The sequence below is a fragment of the Lucilia sericata genome, unplaced genomic scaffold (assembly GCF_015586225.1).
Source record: "Lucilia sericata isolate MDLA Ls3-8-SP2 unplaced genomic scaffold, ASM1558622v1 Contig001462F_arrow, whole genome shotgun sequence".
Lineage (NCBI taxonomy): Eukaryota > Metazoa > Arthropoda > Insecta > Diptera > Calliphoridae > Lucilia > Lucilia sericata.
Window position 1 is genome coordinate 89,902 of NW_023995391.1, and position 17,891 is coordinate 107,792.

At 28.3% G+C, this 17,891-nt stretch overlaps 1 protein-coding gene across 1 annotated transcript; it reads left to right on the plus strand.

The window, feature by feature from the left end:
• Nucleotides 1-15,787: 15,787 nt before the first annotated feature.
• LOC119611485 (dTTP/UTP pyrophosphatase) lies at nt 15,788-16,917 on the plus strand. Its single transcript, XM_037967066.1, is given in 5 exon segments — nt 15,788-16,073; nt 16,133-16,377; nt 16,437-16,479; nt 16,481-16,584; nt 16,645-16,917. Coding segments are annotated over 5 exon segments (624 nt in total). The 5' UTR covers nt 15,788-15,983; the 3' UTR covers nt 16,787-16,917.
• Nucleotides 16,918-17,891: the final 974 nt, after the last annotated feature.

Sequence of the window (17,891 nt, forward strand, 5' to 3'; positions counted from 1 at the left end):
CAGAACAGAATAGAACAGAACTAGAACAGAACTAGAACAGAACTAGAACAGAAAGTAGAACAGAACTAGAAGAACTAGAACAGAACTAGAACAGAACTAGAACAGAACTAGAACAGAATAGCAGAGAAGGCATTAACAGAATACTAACAGAACTAGTTCACTACCAGAAGATAAAACACAATGGCTGTTAGTTGATTTCCGTTAATTGTTATGTGTATGCTTTGTTTTTTCTTGCTGTGTATATCACCAAATTTTTTAGGAATTTCCCACTCCAAAGATATCTCCACTTAAGCTTCCTTTCCTCCACTTGAAGAAACACACTTTTTAACAAAATTGTTCTTTAATAAAAGAAATATTTAATCTAAACATACTTGGAATTGCTTTTTAGAGTCTATACAAGATAAGATATTAGAAAAAAAATATATATTAAATATTAGCAAATAATAAGCTTTTGCTTATTAAAAATTTTTAAAAAAGCCAAAACGGACATACTTTATTAAATATTGATTTTCATATGGAAGTGACAAGGTTAATTAATATAAATTACAATGACAGTTTTAAAATAAGACAAACCGAATGAGTTTATAAAGTACATTATTATTTACTTAATATTTTATTTACAGACAAAATTATGGTAGAATTGTTTGGTGGCAATTTCAAGGTTTAAAAAAACTTCACTTTATCAAAGAAAACCTTCGCAACGATAGACATACGACCAGTGGAAAAGAAAGAAAGGAAATGCTATTCCTCCTTATAGTTAAACACGTGTAATAGAAACTATTGTACAAGGTTGTACTGGTTATATAATAAAGTTTTTCTTTTTTTTTTCAAGTTCAAGGTTCTGAAGAAATGTGGTTGGCAAGGATGTGATTTTGAAGAAATAAACAGTTTCCTTGTAGAGTAAATGAGTGAAAGAACCACATGACCATAAAATTTGCGTGTTATTACTAAATGAAATTATTTAAAATAAGTTTTCTTTTAAAATTGTTAATAAAATAAAGAGGATGATATTATAATCATGGAGTAACTAACTGCATGTTGTTGACAACTATGAAAATTGTCTGACAAACAAAGTTGTTGAATAATATTTAGATTATAATCAGTTAATTTTAAAAATATTTAATTTTACTAAATTATATTCAAATTGAAATCTTCCTTTTTGCCTTAACTATTACACTGACTATTACACCATAATATTACACAGAAAAAATTTTCAACAAAATATTTAGAATATTAAAAACCATTTTTTATATATAATTATCTAACTATAAGTAATATTTAGATAGAGCTAGAACAAAAAAACTAAAATACACTTAGCAAATCAAACAATCCACCAACTGGTGGTTTGCCTTGGCATAAAAACCTCCTTTTCAAGTTAGTGCAGTTAGTATTCAGTCAGTCATACTCGTGTACACAAAGCTTTATTATTTTTTCCTCTATAGAGGTTTTGAAATTCTAATGCTCGCCTAAACTATCAAATAACAAGATTTTTTTCAATATGACTTTTTTTCTATTCGTAAATGACTGAAATGCTTACAGAATATATAGTTGGTATTGGTGCTGCTGTTGTAAGTCTATATTGAGGAAAAAACAAGTTCGTTTTGTCTCTACAACAAAAGTAAGACTTGTATGGAATTGCATAATAGAAATAATTTTGTGAGTACAAGTTAACATTAGTAGGTTTTGTGCTAAATATTTAATTGCGGAACCACAAAAAGTACACTGCTAGAGAATAAGCGACAAAAACGTGTAGCTAACTAAAAAAAAAAAAAAAACATTCAATATCTCAATACTACATGGATGTCATTAGATATTAATAATGTTAGACAACTTTTGCAGTTTATTCGAATAACACATAATCTTAGTCGTGTTGTAAAAAAAGCTTTAAGAGAACAGAGCAGAACTAGACAGAACTGGAACAGAACTAGAACAGACCTGGAACAGAACTAGAACAGACCTGGAACAGAAGAAGAGCAGAAATGGAACAGAAGAACAACAGAACTAGCACAGAACTAGAACAGAACTAAACAGAACTAGATCAGAACTAAAACAGAACTAGAACAGAACTAGAACAGAACTAGAACAGAACTAGAACAGAACTAGAACAGAACTAGAACAGAACTAGAACAGAACTAGAACAGAACTAGAACAGAACTAGAACAGAACTAGAACAGAACTAGAACAGAACTAGAACAGAACTAGAACAGAACTAGAACAGAACTAGAACAGAACTAGAACAGAACTAGACCTAGAACAGAACTAGAACAGAACTAGAACAGAACTAGAACAGAACTAGAACAGAACTAGAACAGAACTAGAACAGAACTAGAACAGAACTAGAACAGACTAGAACAGAACTAGAACAGAACTAGAACAGACTAGAACAGAACTAGAACAAGAACTAGAACAGAATAGAACAGAACTAGAACAGAACTAGAAACCGAACTAGAACAGAACTAGAACAGAACTAGAACAGAACTAGAACAGAACTAGAACAGAACTAGAACAGAACTAGAAAACAGAACTAGAACAGAACTAGAACGAACTAGAACAGAACTAGAACAGAATAGAACAGAACTAGAACAGAACTAGAACAGAACTAGAACAGAACTAGAACAGAATAGAAACAGAACTAGAACACTAGAAAACTAGAACAGAACTAGAACAGAATAGAACAGAACTAGAACAGAACTAGACAGAACTAGAACAGAACTAGAACAGAACTAGAACAGAACTAGAACAGAACTAGAAGACTAGAACAGAACTAGAACAGAAACTAGAACAGAACTAGAACAGCACTAGAACAGACTAGAACAGAACTAGAACAGAACTAGAACAGAACTAGAACAGAACTAGAACAGAACTAGAACAGAACTAGAACAGAACTAGAACAGAACTAGAACAGAACTAGAACAGAACTAGAACAGAACTAGAACAGAACTAGAACAGAACTAGAACAGAACTAGAACAGAACTAGAACAGATAGAACTAGAACAGAACTAGAACAGAACTAGAACAGAACTAGAACAGAACTAGAACAGAACTAGAACAGAACTAGAACAGAACTAGAACAGAACTAGAACAGAACTAGAACAGAACTAGAACAGAACTAGAACAGAACTAGAACAGAACTAGAACAGAACTAGAAGAACTAGAACAAAACTAGAACAAACTAGAATAGAACTAGAATAGAACTATAACAGAACTAGAACAGAACTAGAACAGAACTAGAACAGAACTAGAACAGAACTAGAACAGAACTAGAACAGAACTAGAACAGAACTAGAACAGAACTAGAACAGAACTAGAACAGAACTAGAACAGAACTAGAACAGAACTAGAACAGAACTAGAACAGAACTAGAACAGAACTAGAACAGAACTAGAACAGAACTAGAACAGAACTAGAACAGAACTAGAACAGAACTAGAACAGAACTAGAACAGAACTAGAACAGAACTAGAACAGAACTAGAACAGAACTAGAACAGAACTAGAACAGAACTAGAACAGAACTAGAACAGAACTAGAACAGAACTAGAACAGAACTAGAACAGAACTAGAACAGAACTAGAACAGAACTAGAAAGAACTAGAACAGAACTAGAACAGAACTAGAACAGAACTAGAACAGAACTAGAACAGAACTAGAACAGAACTAGAACAGAACTAGAACAGAACTAGAACAGAACTAGAACAGAACTAGAACAGAACTAGAACTAGAACAGAACTAGAACAGAACTAGAACAGAACTAGAACAGAACTAGAACAGAACTAGAACAGAACTAGAACAGAACTAGAACAGAACTAGAACAGAACTAGAACAGAACTAGAACAGAACTAGAACAGAACTAGAACAGAACTAGAACAGAACTAGAACAGAACTAGAACAGAACTAGAACAGAACTAGACACAGAACTAGAACAGAACTAGAACAGAATAGAACAGAACAGAACAGAACTAGAACAGAACTAGAACAGAACTAGAACAGAACTAGAACAGAACTAGAACAGAACTAGAACAGAACTAGAACATAACTAGAACAGAACTAGAACAGACTAGAACAGAACTAGAACAGAACTAGAACAGAACTAGAACAGAACTAGAACAGAACTAGAACAGAACTAGAACAGAACTAGAACAGAACTCGAACAGAACTAGAACAGAACTAGAATAGAACTAGAACAGAACTGGAACAAAACTAGAAGTACAACAGAACTAGAACTGGAACTTGGCTAGAACTAAATTAGAAATAAAACTAGAATTAAACTTTAACTTAACAAAACATAATGAAAGAGTACTCACAAATAAATTCAAAATAAACACTCCTCTTTTGACAGTTACGTTAACATTACGTAGTCATGAATAATATAATGTAATGAATGCACAAGATAAATGTAGTGGCACAGAATACTAAAGTAAAGAATAGAAAAAAAACGTATTTATAATAATAGAATTGAGAACAAAAATGAGGCTATGAAACCAGGTTATTTTGTAATCAAACAATGAAACCCACCATTCAAACATCTATTCATCATCCATCATATTAAACTATTATAGCTTATTTATTATGTTCTTTTATTTCTTTATATCTGTACACTAAAAGTGTTTGAAGGAAACTCTTTGAAGGCGAAAGAAAAATATGTTTTAAAGCCATTAAATTAGAGTAGAGTCATAAATAGAATGAATATGGCTTATTGCATAAAGAATTATTATTGAAAATCATGAATATTATTTCGCAAAGAAAATAGACGCACAAAGCGAAAAATAATATTAAATTTATAAAATTGCGAAATTATATTTGAAGAGGTTTTTATTGAAAACTGAATTTCAAGCGAAATGTTGAGTAAGATTTTATAAAGAGAAATGGGAGAAGAATTTTTTGTTATAAAATTGTAACAATATGAATGCTTTCTTTCCCTGAAATTATTCACTGTTTATATGTTTAAACACTGTTTTGTTAACAGTTCTTATCATAAAAATCAAATATGACAAATAATATCACATCAAAGATAATATAACATGCCATTTCCGTTTTGTGCATAAATGATAATTTTTTAATAGCTAAATACGGTTGTTTAAGCAAGGCATGCATCAAGTGAGTGTTATAATGCGGTTAAGTAAATGAGCCTTCTATTGGTGAATGTGTGGAGAAGATATTTTATAAATAGTAGTTTAACTGTAAAACATTTTAGATTCTTATTGCAATTTTTTATTCAGATCAGTTCTAGTTCACTTCTAGTTCAATTCTAGTTCAGTTCTAGTTCATTTCTAGTTCATTTCTAGTTCAATTCTAGTTCAGTTCTAGTTCAGTTCTAGTTCAGTTCTAGTTCAGTTCCAGTTCAGTTCTAGTTCAGTTCTAGTTAGTCAGTTCTAGTTCAGTTCTAGTTCAGTTCTAGTTCAGTTCTAGTTCAGTTCTAGTTCAGTTCTAGTTCAGTTCTAGTTCAGTTCTAGTTCAGTTTAGTTCAGTTCTAGTTAGTTCTAGTTCAGTTCTAGTTCAGTTCTAGTTCAGTTCTAGTTCAGTTCTAGTTCAGTTCTAGTTCAGTTCTAGTTCAGTTCTAGTTCAGTTCTAGTTCAGTTCTAGTTCAGTTCTAATTCAGTTCTAGTTCAGTTCTAGTTCAGTTCTAGTTCAGTTCTAGTTCAGTTCTAATTCAGTTCTAGTTCAGTTCTAGTTCAGTTCTAGTTCAGTTCTAGTTCAGTTCTTGTTCAGTTCTAGTTCTCTAGTTCAGTTCTAGTTCAGTTTCTAGTTCAGTTCTAGTTCAGTTCTAGTTCAGTTCTAGTTCAGTTCTAGTTCAGTTCTAGTTCAGTTCTAGTTCAGTTCTAGTTCAGTTCTAGTTCAGTTAGTTCGTTCATTAGTTCTAGTTCATTCTAGTTCAGTTTCTAGTTCAGTTCTAGTTCAGTTCTAGTTCAGTTCTAGTTCAGTTCTAGTTCAGTCTCTAGTTCAGTTCTAGTTCAGTTCTAGTTCAGTTCTAGTTCAGTTCTAGTTCAGTTCTAGTTCAGTTCTAGTTCAGTTCTAGTTCAGTTCTAGTTCAGTTCTAGTTCAGTTCTAGTTCAGTTCTAGTTCAGTTCTAGTTCAGTTCTAGTTCAGTTCTAGTTCAGTTCTAGTCAGTTCTAGTTCAGTTCTAGTTCAGTTCTAGTTCAGTTCTAGTTCAGTTCTAGTTCAGTTCTAGTTCAGTTCTAGTTCAGTTCTAGTTCAGTTCTAGTTCAGTTCTAGTTCAGTTCTAGTTCAGTTCTAGTTCAGTTCTAGTTCAGTTCTAGTCAGTTCTAGTTCAGTTCTAGTTCAGTTCTAGTTCAGTTCTAGTTCAGTTCTAGTTCAGTTCTAGTTCAGTTCTAGTTCAGTTCTAGTTCAGTTCTAGTTCAGTTCTAGTTCAGTTCTAGTTCAGTTCTAGTTCAGTTCTAGTTCAGTTCTAGTTCAGTTCTAGTTCAGTTCTAGTTCAGTTCTAGTTCAGTTCTAGTTCAGTTCTAGTTCAGTTCTAGTTCAGTTCTAGTTCAGTTCTCTAGTTCAGTTCTAGTTCAGTTCTAGTTCAGTTCTAGTTCAGTTCTAGTTCAGTTCTAGTTCAGTTGTAGTTCAGTTGTAGTTCAGTTCTTGTTCAGTTCTAGTTCAGTTCTAGTTCAGTTCTAGTTCAGTTCTAGTTCAGTTCTAGTTCAGTTCTAGTTCAGTTCTAGTTCAGTTCTAGTTCAGTTCTAGTTCAGTTCTAGTTCAGTTCTAGTTCAGTTCTAGTTCAGTTTCTAGTTCAGTTCATGTTCAGTTCTAGTTCAGTTCTAGTTCAGTTCTAGTTCAGTTCTAGTTCAGTTTAGTTCAGTTCTAGTTCAGTTCTAGTTCATCAGTTTAGTTCAGTTCTAGTTCAGTTCTAGTTCAGTTCTAGTTCAGTTCTAGTTCAGTTCTAGTTCAGTTCTAGTTCAGTTCTAGTTCAGTTCTAGTTCAGTTCTAGTTCAGTTCTAGTTCAGTTCTAGTTCAGTTCTAGTTCAGTTCTAGTTCAGTTCTAGTTCAGTTCTAGTTCAGTTTAGTTCAGTTCTAGTTCAGTTCTAGTTCAGTTCTAGTTCAGTTCTAGTTCAGTTCTAGTTCAGTTCAGTTCTAGTTCAGTTCTAGTTCAGTTCTAGTTCATTCTAGTTCAGTTTCTAGTTCAGTTCTAGTTCAGTTCTAGTTCAGTTCTAGTTCAGTTCTAGTTCAGTTCTAGTTCAGTTCTAGTTCAGTTCTAGTTCAGTTCTAGTTCAGTTCTAGTTCAGTTCTAGTTCAGTTCTAGTTCAGTTCTAGTTCAGTTCTAGTTCAGTTCTAGTTCAGTCAGTTCATTCTAGTTCAGTTCTAGTTCAGTTCTAGTTCAGTTCTGTTCAGTTCTAGTTCAGTTCTAGTTCAGTTCTAGTTCAGTTCTAGTTCAGTTCTAGTTCAGTTCTAGTTCAGTTCTAGTTCAGTTCTAGTTCAGTTCTAGTTCAGTTCTAGTTCAGTTCTAGTTCAGTTCTAGTTCAGTTCTAGTTCAGTTCTAGTTCAGTTCTAGTTCAGTTCTAGTTCAGTTCTAGTTCAGTTCTAGTTCAGTTCTAGTTCAGTTCTAGTTCAGTTCTAGTTCAGTTCTAGTTCAGTTCTAGTTCAGTTCTAGTTCAGTTCTAGTTCAGTTCTAGTTCAGTTTCTAGTTCAGTTCTAGTTCAGTTCTAGTTCAGTTCTAGTTCAGTTTCTAGTTCCGTTCTAGTTTCAGTTCTAGTTCAGTTCTAGTTCAGTTCTAGTTCAGTTCTAGTTCAGTTCTAGTTCAGTTTCTAGTTCAGTTCTAGTTCAGTTCTAGTTCAGTTCTAGTTCAGTTCTAGTTCAGTTCTAGTTCAGTTCTAGTTTCCGTTCTGTTCAGTTCTAGTTCAGTTCTAGTTCAGTTCTAGTTCAGTTCTAGTTCGTTCTAGTTCAGTTCTAGTTCAGTTCTAGTATCAGTTCTCAGTTCAGTTCTAGTTCAGTTCTAGTTCAGTTCTAGTTCAGTTCTAGTTCAGTTCTAGTTCAGTTCTAGTTCAGTTAGTTCAGTTCTAGTTCAGTTCTAGTTCAGTTCTAGTCAGTCTAGTTCAGTTCTAGTTCAGTCTCTATTCAGTTCTAGTTCAGTTCTAGTTCAGTTCTAGTTCAGTTAGTCAGTTTCTAGTTCAGTTCTAGTTAGTTCTAGTTCAGTTCTAGTTCAGTTCTAGTTCAGTTCTAGTTCAGTTCTAGTTCAGTTCTAGTTCAGTTCTAGTTCAGTTCTAGGTCTAGTTCAGTTCTAGTTCAGTTTCTAGTTCAGTTCTAGTTCAGTTCTAGTTCAGTTCTGTCAGTTAGTTCAGTTCTAGTTCAGTTCTAGTTCAGTTCTAGTTCAGTTCTAGTTCAGTTCTAGTTCAGTTCTACTTCAGTTCTAGTTCAGTTCTAGTTCAGTTCTAGTTCAGTTCTAGTTCATTTCTAGTTCAGTTCTAGTTCAGTTCTAGTTCAGTTCTAGTTCAGTTCTAGTTCAGTTCAAGTTCAGTTCTAGTTCTGTTTGAATAATTATTTATAATTTTTCTATTTCATCTTCAATAAAAATGATACAAAATACAAAAACAATAATTTTGATTCATACGCTAAAATAATTACAATCTGATAACAAATATATATAAGTTCCATTTTACACTCCAATACAAATCACAAACAGATGTAATTGAACAAAAAATTAGCACTACTTATTCAAAACAAATTCTAGGAAATTTGTACAGAAATAACAATTTGATAAAAAAAAAATTAATACTTGTTGCATACACATGTTTAAAACTAATGACGTCATATGTTTAATAAAAAACATTTTATTAAAATAACAGACGTATGTATGTATAATGTATAGAGAACAAAACAAATTTATTTTACAACTGCGTATGTTGGGTTTTATGAAGAAAATTTTTAAATAATATTATGAATCAAGTGAATTGTGAAAAGGGATACTTTTACTCAAGTAACAAATAAAGAAAACTGCGTCATTTGAAAATTTTTAAATATAAAATTACAATAAAAGAACAACGAAAATGTGGGATTTTACAATGTTTGAAGAAAACATTTTGCTGTTTTTCTACTTTTTTTTGTTTTGTTAGTAATTAAGGGTTAAAATTGCTAAAGAATTGCTAGAAAAAACAAAAACTTTTAATTATTTCCACATCATTAATTAATAACAGGAAATTTTGGCATGTAAATTTTAAATATTTTTTATTTTTTAAATTCTCAGATTTAAAAAACATATGTATATTTTTTGAATTATTATTTATCATCCATTTTTTATTGCTTAGCATTAAAACAATAACAAAAAAGTATTATTTGTAATATTAGCAGTTAGTCTAATTTGTTAATTGTGTAGAGGTATAGTAAAAGTTAATAATATATTAGTCATTAAGTTAATATAAGCAACAAATAATATATTTCAAGTCACGTTGCAAAGACCTGAAAATTTAATAACAATAGTGAAGGATAAATAATTAGCATGTTCTCTTCGTTAATATTAGTCAATAACAGAAATTAGGAAATTTAAAAACAAAAACAATAAAGCGGATTTAAGTGAATGCTATAAAACTTAATATAGAATCCGGTCTGTAGACAAATCTATAGTGGAAACTATAAAAAGAGTTTATAGTCGAGACTTTAGAATACTTAGTCTATTGTGGAGACTATAGAATAGTCTACAGTTGGGACTATAGAATAATTTATAGTGTAGAATACAGTCTATAATCGAGACTGTAAAACAGTCTATAGTCGAGGTCATAGAACAGTCTGTAATAGAGACTATAGAATAGTCTCTAGTCGAAACTATGTAACAGACTAGACTTTAGAACAGTATATAATCTAGACTAAAGAACTGTCTATAGACGAAACTATAGAACTGTCTATAGTCGAAACTAAAGAATAGTCCATAGTTAAGACTATAGCACAGTATATAGACCAGACTATAAAACAGTCTGTAGTCCAGACTATAGAACAGTTTATAGTCCAGACTATAGTATAGTCTATAGTCCAGACCATAGAACAGTCTATAGTCCAGACTATAGAACAGTCTATAGTCCAGACTATAGAACAGTCTATAGTCCAGACTATAGAACAGTCTATAGTCCAGACTATAGAACAGTCTATAGACCAGACTATAGAACAGTCTATAGTCCAGACTATTGAACAGTCTATAGTCCAGACTATAGAACAGTCTATAGTCCAGACTATAGAACAGTCTATAGTCCAGACTATAGAACAGTCTATAGTCCAGACTATAGAACAGTCTATAGACCAGACTATAGAACAGTCTATAGTCCAGACTATAGAACAGTCTATAGTCCAGACTATAGAACAGTCTATAGTCCAGACTATAGAACAGTCTATAGTCCAGACTATAGAACAGTCTATAGTCCAGACTATAGAACAGTCTATAGTCCAGACTATAGAACAGTCTATAGTCCAGACTATAGAACAGTCTATAGTCCAGACTATAGAAAAGTCTATAGTCTAGACTATAGAACAGTCTATAGTCCAGGCTATAGAACATTCTATAGTCCAGACTATAGAACAGTCTATAGTCCAGACTATAGAGCAGTCTATAGTCCAGACTATAGAACAGTCTATAGTCCAGACTATAGAACAGTCTATAGTCCAGACTATAGTCGAAACTATAGAACAGTCTATAGACCAAAGAACATTCTATAGTTGAGACTATAGAACAATATACAGTCGAGACTATAGAACAGTCTACATTCGAGACTATAGAACAGTCCATAGTAGAGGCTATAAAACAGTTTATAGTAGAGGCTGTACAACAGTCTATATTCGAGACTATAGAACAGTCTATAATCGAAACTATAGAACAGTCTATAGTCGAAACTAAAGAATAGTCTGTAGTATATAGAACAGTCTATAGTCGAGACTATAGAACAGTCCATAGTCGAGACTATAGAACAGTCTATAGTTACAACTATAGAACAGTCTATAGTTACGACTACAGAACAGTCGAAACCATAGAATTGTGTAAAGTCAAGTTTATAAATCGAAACGTATCAAAAATGTTCGATAAATTAAGAATTTATAAATATTATTCTTTGAATCTCCATTTTCTCGACAACATACCGATAGTTTCCTATTTGTTTACAATATTTTCATAGAATCTAATTTAAAATTACTTATAAATAAAGAATTTATCAATAATTTTATTAAAAACAAATACAATTTATAAAAATTTTCATTTCATTACTGCTGCAGAGAAAATCAAACATTTGGCATCACTGTTTAGTAAAATAAAAACAAAATCAAACAAGGAACACATCAAAAGAAAATAGAAATGCAAAATATCAAAAAGTCAAAAGAAAACAAAAGAAATAAAGAAGACAACTACAAAAAAAAAATAACAACAACAACAAAATACAATGAAATTCCTTTTGAGATTTTGCATAGTTTATTTATGGAAAATTCTACAAAATTAAAGAAATACAAAAAAAAAAAAAAGAAATTGCAACAAAAAGTTTAAAGCAAAAAATAGCTAAATTTATTAAAATTAAAACAAAAGAGAAATAACAAAAAATATGCAAAAACAACAAGAAAAAACTTACCACAATAGCCATACACATTTGAGACTAACTAAAACAAGTTGGGCGTTGTGAAAATATTTTTCAAACCAAAAATGTCGAAAAAAAAACGTACGAACCAGGCAACAAATTTCACAATTTATTTATTTAAATAGAAAATTCTTTATTTCTTGTATTATAAAATTGTTTAACAATTAATTTTTGGGACACAAAGTGTTTACAATACACTGTCACAAACACTTAATAGAACTACTTTAGAAAATTTCTTTCTTTGCTGAGGTTTTAAGGAATTTCCCTTGAATTTCATAAGGCAGTCTAAAATTTCTGCTGTTTTCCTTTTTCAAACACACACTTCCTTGTATTTTTCGATTTTCCTTTTTTGGTATTTCTTTTTTTTTTTATTTGTTAATTATAACCTCACTTTTCTGGCCAAAGTAGAGGATTTTTTCGCACTTGTTTAATGGACAAATATGACGTTACTAACACTTTTTGTATTTGTTTTAATTTAAGATTTGATTGGTTATTTTTCTGATTTCGCTTTCCAATAAACAATTCTCACTATTTGTTGTAATAATTGGAATTTATATTTGATTAAGAAAAAGATTTACTTTTTTTTCGCCAAGTATACACTGTGTGACGTTCAAATTTTATTACACGCAAACCACTCGTTGTGAATTACTCAAAAGTACTAAAAAAAAAACTTTGACAAATAATTTTTTTTATTGAGCGAATGTGTGGTTAAAAGAGAAATAGTGAAAAGTAAAAACACTATGGTCGTCTCTTTCTAATGACGTTAAGTGATGAAATTCAACAATGGTAAATAACAGGGTGTAGCATAACAATTGAAGTTTTGCTAAAAAAAAGTACCGTAAACTTATTAGTATATGTTGTATTTACGGAAATATATAGAAAATTTTTTAAAATTTTTTAAAAATTCGAGAATCAGAGAAATTTTTTAAAAATTCGAGAATCATAGAAATTTTTTAATACATTTTCTGATTTGTAAAAAATTTTCGATAATTAAAGAAAAATGTTCAAAATTAACAGGAAATATTAGATAACTTTTTTTATTTAAAAACTATCGATTAATTTCTTTTTTAAAGGAAATTTTCAATTAATTCCCTTTTTACAGAAAATTTTAAATAAATCTCCTTTTTATAGGAAATTTTAAATAAATTTCCTTTCTATAGGAAATTTTAAAAAAAAATCCTTTTTTAGGAAATTTTCAATAAATTTCCTTTTACAGGAAATTTTTAATAAATTTCCTTTTTACAGGAAATTTTTAATAAATTTCCTTTTTACAGGAAAATTTCTATAAATTTTCTTTTTATAGGAAATTTTTAATAAATTTCCTTTTTATAGGAAATTTTCAATAAATTTCCTTTTTATAGGAAATTTTCAATAAATTTCCTTCTTATAGGAAATTTTTATTAAATTTCCTTTTGATAGGAAATTTTTATTAAATTTCCTTTTGATAGGAAATTTTCAATAAATTTCATTTTTATAGGAAATTTTTAATAAATTTCATTTTTATAGGAAATTTTCAATAAATTTCCTTTTTATAGGAAATTTTCAATAAATTTCCTTTTTATAGGAAATTTTCAATAAATTTGCTTTTTATAGGAAATTTTCAATAAATTTGCTTTTTATAAGAAATTTTCAATAAATTTCCTTTTTATAGGAAATTTTCAATAAATTTCCTTTTTATAGGAAATTTTCAATAAATTTCCTTTTTATAGGAAATTTTCAATAATTTTTTTTTATTGGAAATTTTCATTAAATTTCCCTCTTATAGGAAATTTTCAATAAATTTCCTTTTTATAGGAAATTTTCAATAAATTTCCTTTTTATAGGAAATTTTCAATAAATTTCCTTTTTATAGGAAATTTTCAATAAATTTCCTTTTTATAGGAAATTTTCATAAAATTTCCTTTTTATAGGAAATTTTCATAAAATTTCCTTTTTATAGGAAATTTTCATAAAATTTCCTTTTTATAGGAAATTTTCATAAAATTTCCTTTTTATAGCAAATTTTCATAAAATTTCCTTTTTATAGGAAATTTTCATAAAATTTCCTTTTTATAGGAAATTTTCATAAAATTTCCTTTTTATAGGAAATTTTCATAAAATTTCCTTTTTATAGGAAATTTTCATAAAATTTCCTTTTTATAGGAAATTTTCAATAAACTTCCTTTTTATAGGAAATTTTCAATAAATTTCCTTTTTATAAGAAATTTTTAATAAATTTCCTTTTTATAGGAAATTTTCAATAAAGTTCCTTTTTATAGGAAATTTTCAATAAAGTTCCTTTTTATAGGAAATTTTCAATAAAGTTCCTTTTTATAGGAAACTTTCAATAAAGTTCCTTTTCATAGGAAATTTTCAATAAATTTCCTTTTTATAGGAAATTTTCAATAAATTTCCTTTTTATAGGAAATTTTCAATAAATTTCCTTTTTATAGGAAATTTTCAATAAATTTCCTTTTTATAGGAAATTTTCAATAAACTTCCTTTTTATAGGAAATTTTCAATAAACTTCCTTTTTATAGGAAATTTTCAAAAAATTTCCTTTTTATAGGAAATTTTCAATATATTTCCTTTTTATAGGAAATTTTCAATAAATTTCCTTTTTATAGGAAATTTTCAATAAATTTTCTTTTTATAGGAAATTTTCAATAAATTTCCTTTTTATAGGAAATTTTCAATAAATTTCCTTTTTATAGGAAATTTTTAATAAATTTCCTTTTTATAGGAAATTTTCAATAAATTTCCTTTTTATAGCAAATTTTCAATAAATTTCCTTTTTATAGGAAATTTTCAATAAATTTACTTTTTATAGGAAATTTTTCAATAAATTTCCTTTTTATAGAAAATTTTCAATAAATTTCCTTTTTATAGGAAATTTTCAAAAAATTTCCTTTTTATAGGAAATATTCAATAAACTTCCTTTTTATAGGAAATTTTCAATAAATTTCCTTTTTATAGGAAATTTTCAATAAATTTTCTTTTTATAGGAAATTTTCAATAAATTTCCTTTTTATAGGAAATTTTTAATAAATTTCTTTTTTATAGGAAATTTTCAATAAATTTCCTTTTTATAGGAAATTTTCAATAAATTTCCTTTTTATAGCAAATTTTCAATAAATTCCTTTTTTATAGGAAATTTTCAATAAATTTCCTTTTTATAGGAAATTTTTCAATAAATTTCCTTTTTATAGGAAATTTTCAATAAATTTCCTTTTTATAGGAAATTTTCAATAAACTTCCTTTTTATAGGAAATTTTCAATAAACTTCCTTTTTATAGGAAATTTTCAAAAAATTTCCTTTTTATAGGAAATTTTCAATATATTTCCTTTTTACAGGAAATTTTCAATAAATTTCCTTTTTATAGGAAATTTTCAATAAATTTTCTTTTTATAGGAAATTTTCAATAAATTTCCTTTTTATAGGAAATTTTTAATAAATTTCCTTTTTATAGGAAATTTTCAATAAATTTCCTTTTTATAGCAAATTTTCAATAAATCTAATTTTTAGAGGAAATTTTCAATAAATTTAATTTTTATAGGAAATTTTCAATAAATTTAATTTTTATAGGAAATTTTCAATAAATTTAATTTTTATAGGAAATTTTCAATAAATTTCCTTTTTATAGGAAATTTTCAATAAATTTCCTTTTTATAGGAAATTTTCAATAAATATCATTTTTATAGAAAATTTTCAATAAATATCATTTTTATAGGAAATTTTCAATAAATATCATTTTTAAAGAAAATTTTCAATAAATTTCCTTTTTATATAAAATTTTATAAAAAATTTTGCTTTTTATATGAAAAAATTTTCTAATTTATGGAAAATTTGCAATAAATTCTCTTGTTATAGAAAATTCTCTTTTTATAGAAAATTTTCTTTAAATCGAAAATTTTCGATTTTCTTTATATCGAAAATTTTAGATAAATTTTCTTTTATATAGAAAATTTTCGATAAATTTTCTTTCATATAGAAAATTTTCGATAAATTTTCTAATTTATAGAAAATTTTCGATAAATTTTTTTACACTTTTAGGAAATTTCCGATACATTTTTCTTTTTTATAGAAAAATGCCATTAAATTTTATATTTTATAGAAATTTTTGACAATATTCTTAATTTAATAAAATTTCGACGTGTTATTTTGGGACCGATATCCATTAAAGTTGATGTTATCACATTATTATTAATTAATACCAAAAAATACAACCCTTCGTAGTAGTTATGACAACAAAAGACATCTCTGTTATTTGTCTCTCTCTGACAGATGTTTTTGCACGTTTTTTGTTTTGTTCTCATCGTAATGAACTTCATAATGAAGTTTAAACATAATAATACATGATGAAATGTAAACAGTACAAAAAATAACTTTATATAAAATATAAAAATTAGACAAATTACTAGAAAATTAATAAAAAAAAAAAAATAATATCTAATAAAACTACAAAATGCTGGCTCCCATTAAACACCTATTAAATAACAAACGTATAATTTTAGCCAGTGGTTCTCCCCGGAGGCAGGAATTAGTAAAAGCTTTGGTAGGTTTATGTCTTCAAATTACCAAAGTTATGAAAACTAAAGAAAATATTCTAAACAGGGCCTCAATGCTGAACTAATACCCTCTACATTTGAGGAAAACCTTAATCCTGCCGATTTTAAAGATTTTTCCCAATTCATAGAAGCCACCGCTTTGGGTAAGGCTGAAGAGGTATATAATCGCCTAAAGAATGGTGATAATCCGGAAGAACTTTTGGTTATAGCGGCTGATACTATGGTTACTATGGGTTCGGAAATTTATGGTAAACCATCAAATCCTCAGGAGGCTGTAAAAATGTTAACAAAGTATGATTTTGAAAAGTTATTAATGGTAAAAAATAAATATTTGTTGTTATCTTTCTCAGTCTCTCGGGTAAATGCAATCGTGTTTTCACCGGTGTGGTTTTAAAAACATTCTCAAGGTATACGTTCCTTTACCGAAACTGCCTATGTTTATTTTGGTCATCTAACGCCCGAACAAATACAAGATTATGTGGATTCGGGAGATCCATTGTAAGTTTGGAACTGATTTTATTTAAGAATTCTTAATTTTCATAATTTTTTCCTTTACAGAGACAAGGCTGGCGCCTATGGTATTAATGGCCCTGGTGGTGCTTTAATATCGCGCATTGATGGTGATTTCTATTGTGTTATGGGTTTACCTATGCATCGCCTGTGCTGTGAACTAAATAAAGTATTTCTGGGACAAGAGTAAATAATTGCTTTGTTAGATTATGTTTATAAAAATAGTGTTTTTAATGTTCGACATCAGGCTTTAACCAATGTTATAGCCAGAGGCTGGAATTGTTTTCCTTTTTAAATAAATAAAAAAATATTTAAGGCGAACTGTGATTATGAAGTTTTTATTAAATATTTTGAATGCATCTTTGACTAACTAACTAACTAACTAACTAACTAACTAACTAACTAACTAACTAACTAACTAACTAACTAACTAACTAACTAACTAACTAACTAACTAACCTAACTAACTACTAACTACTAACTAACTAACTAACTAACTAACTAACTAACTAACTAACTAACTAACTAACTAACTAACTAACTAACTAACTAACTAACTAACTAACTAACTAACTAACTAACTAACTAACTAACTAACTAACTAACTAACTAACTAACTAACTAACTAACTAACTAACTAACTAACTAACTACTAACTAACTAACTAACTAACTAACTAACTAACTAACTAACTAACTAACTAACTAACTAACTAACTAACTAACTACTAACTAACTAACTAACTAACTAACTAACTAACTAACTAACTAACTAACTAACTAACTAACTAACTAACTAACTAACTAACTAACTAACTAACTAACTAACTAACTAACTAACTAACTAACTAACTAACTAACTAACTAACTAACTAACTAACTAACTAACTAACTAACTAACTAACTAACTAACTAACTAACTAACTAACTAACTAACTAACTAACTAACTAACTAACTAACTAACTAACTAACTAACTAACTACTAACTAACTACTAACTAACTAACTAACTAACTAACTAACTAACTAACTAACTAACTAACTAACTAACTAACTAACTAACTAACTAACTAACTAACTAACTAACTAACTAACTAACTAACTAACTAACTAACTAACTAACTAACTAACTAACTAACTAACTAACTAACTAACTAACTAACTACTAACTAACTAACTAACTAACTAACTAACTAACTAACTAACTAACTAACTAACTAACTAACTAACTAACTAACTAACTAACTAACTAACTAACTAACTAACTAACTAACTAACTAACTAACTAACTAACTA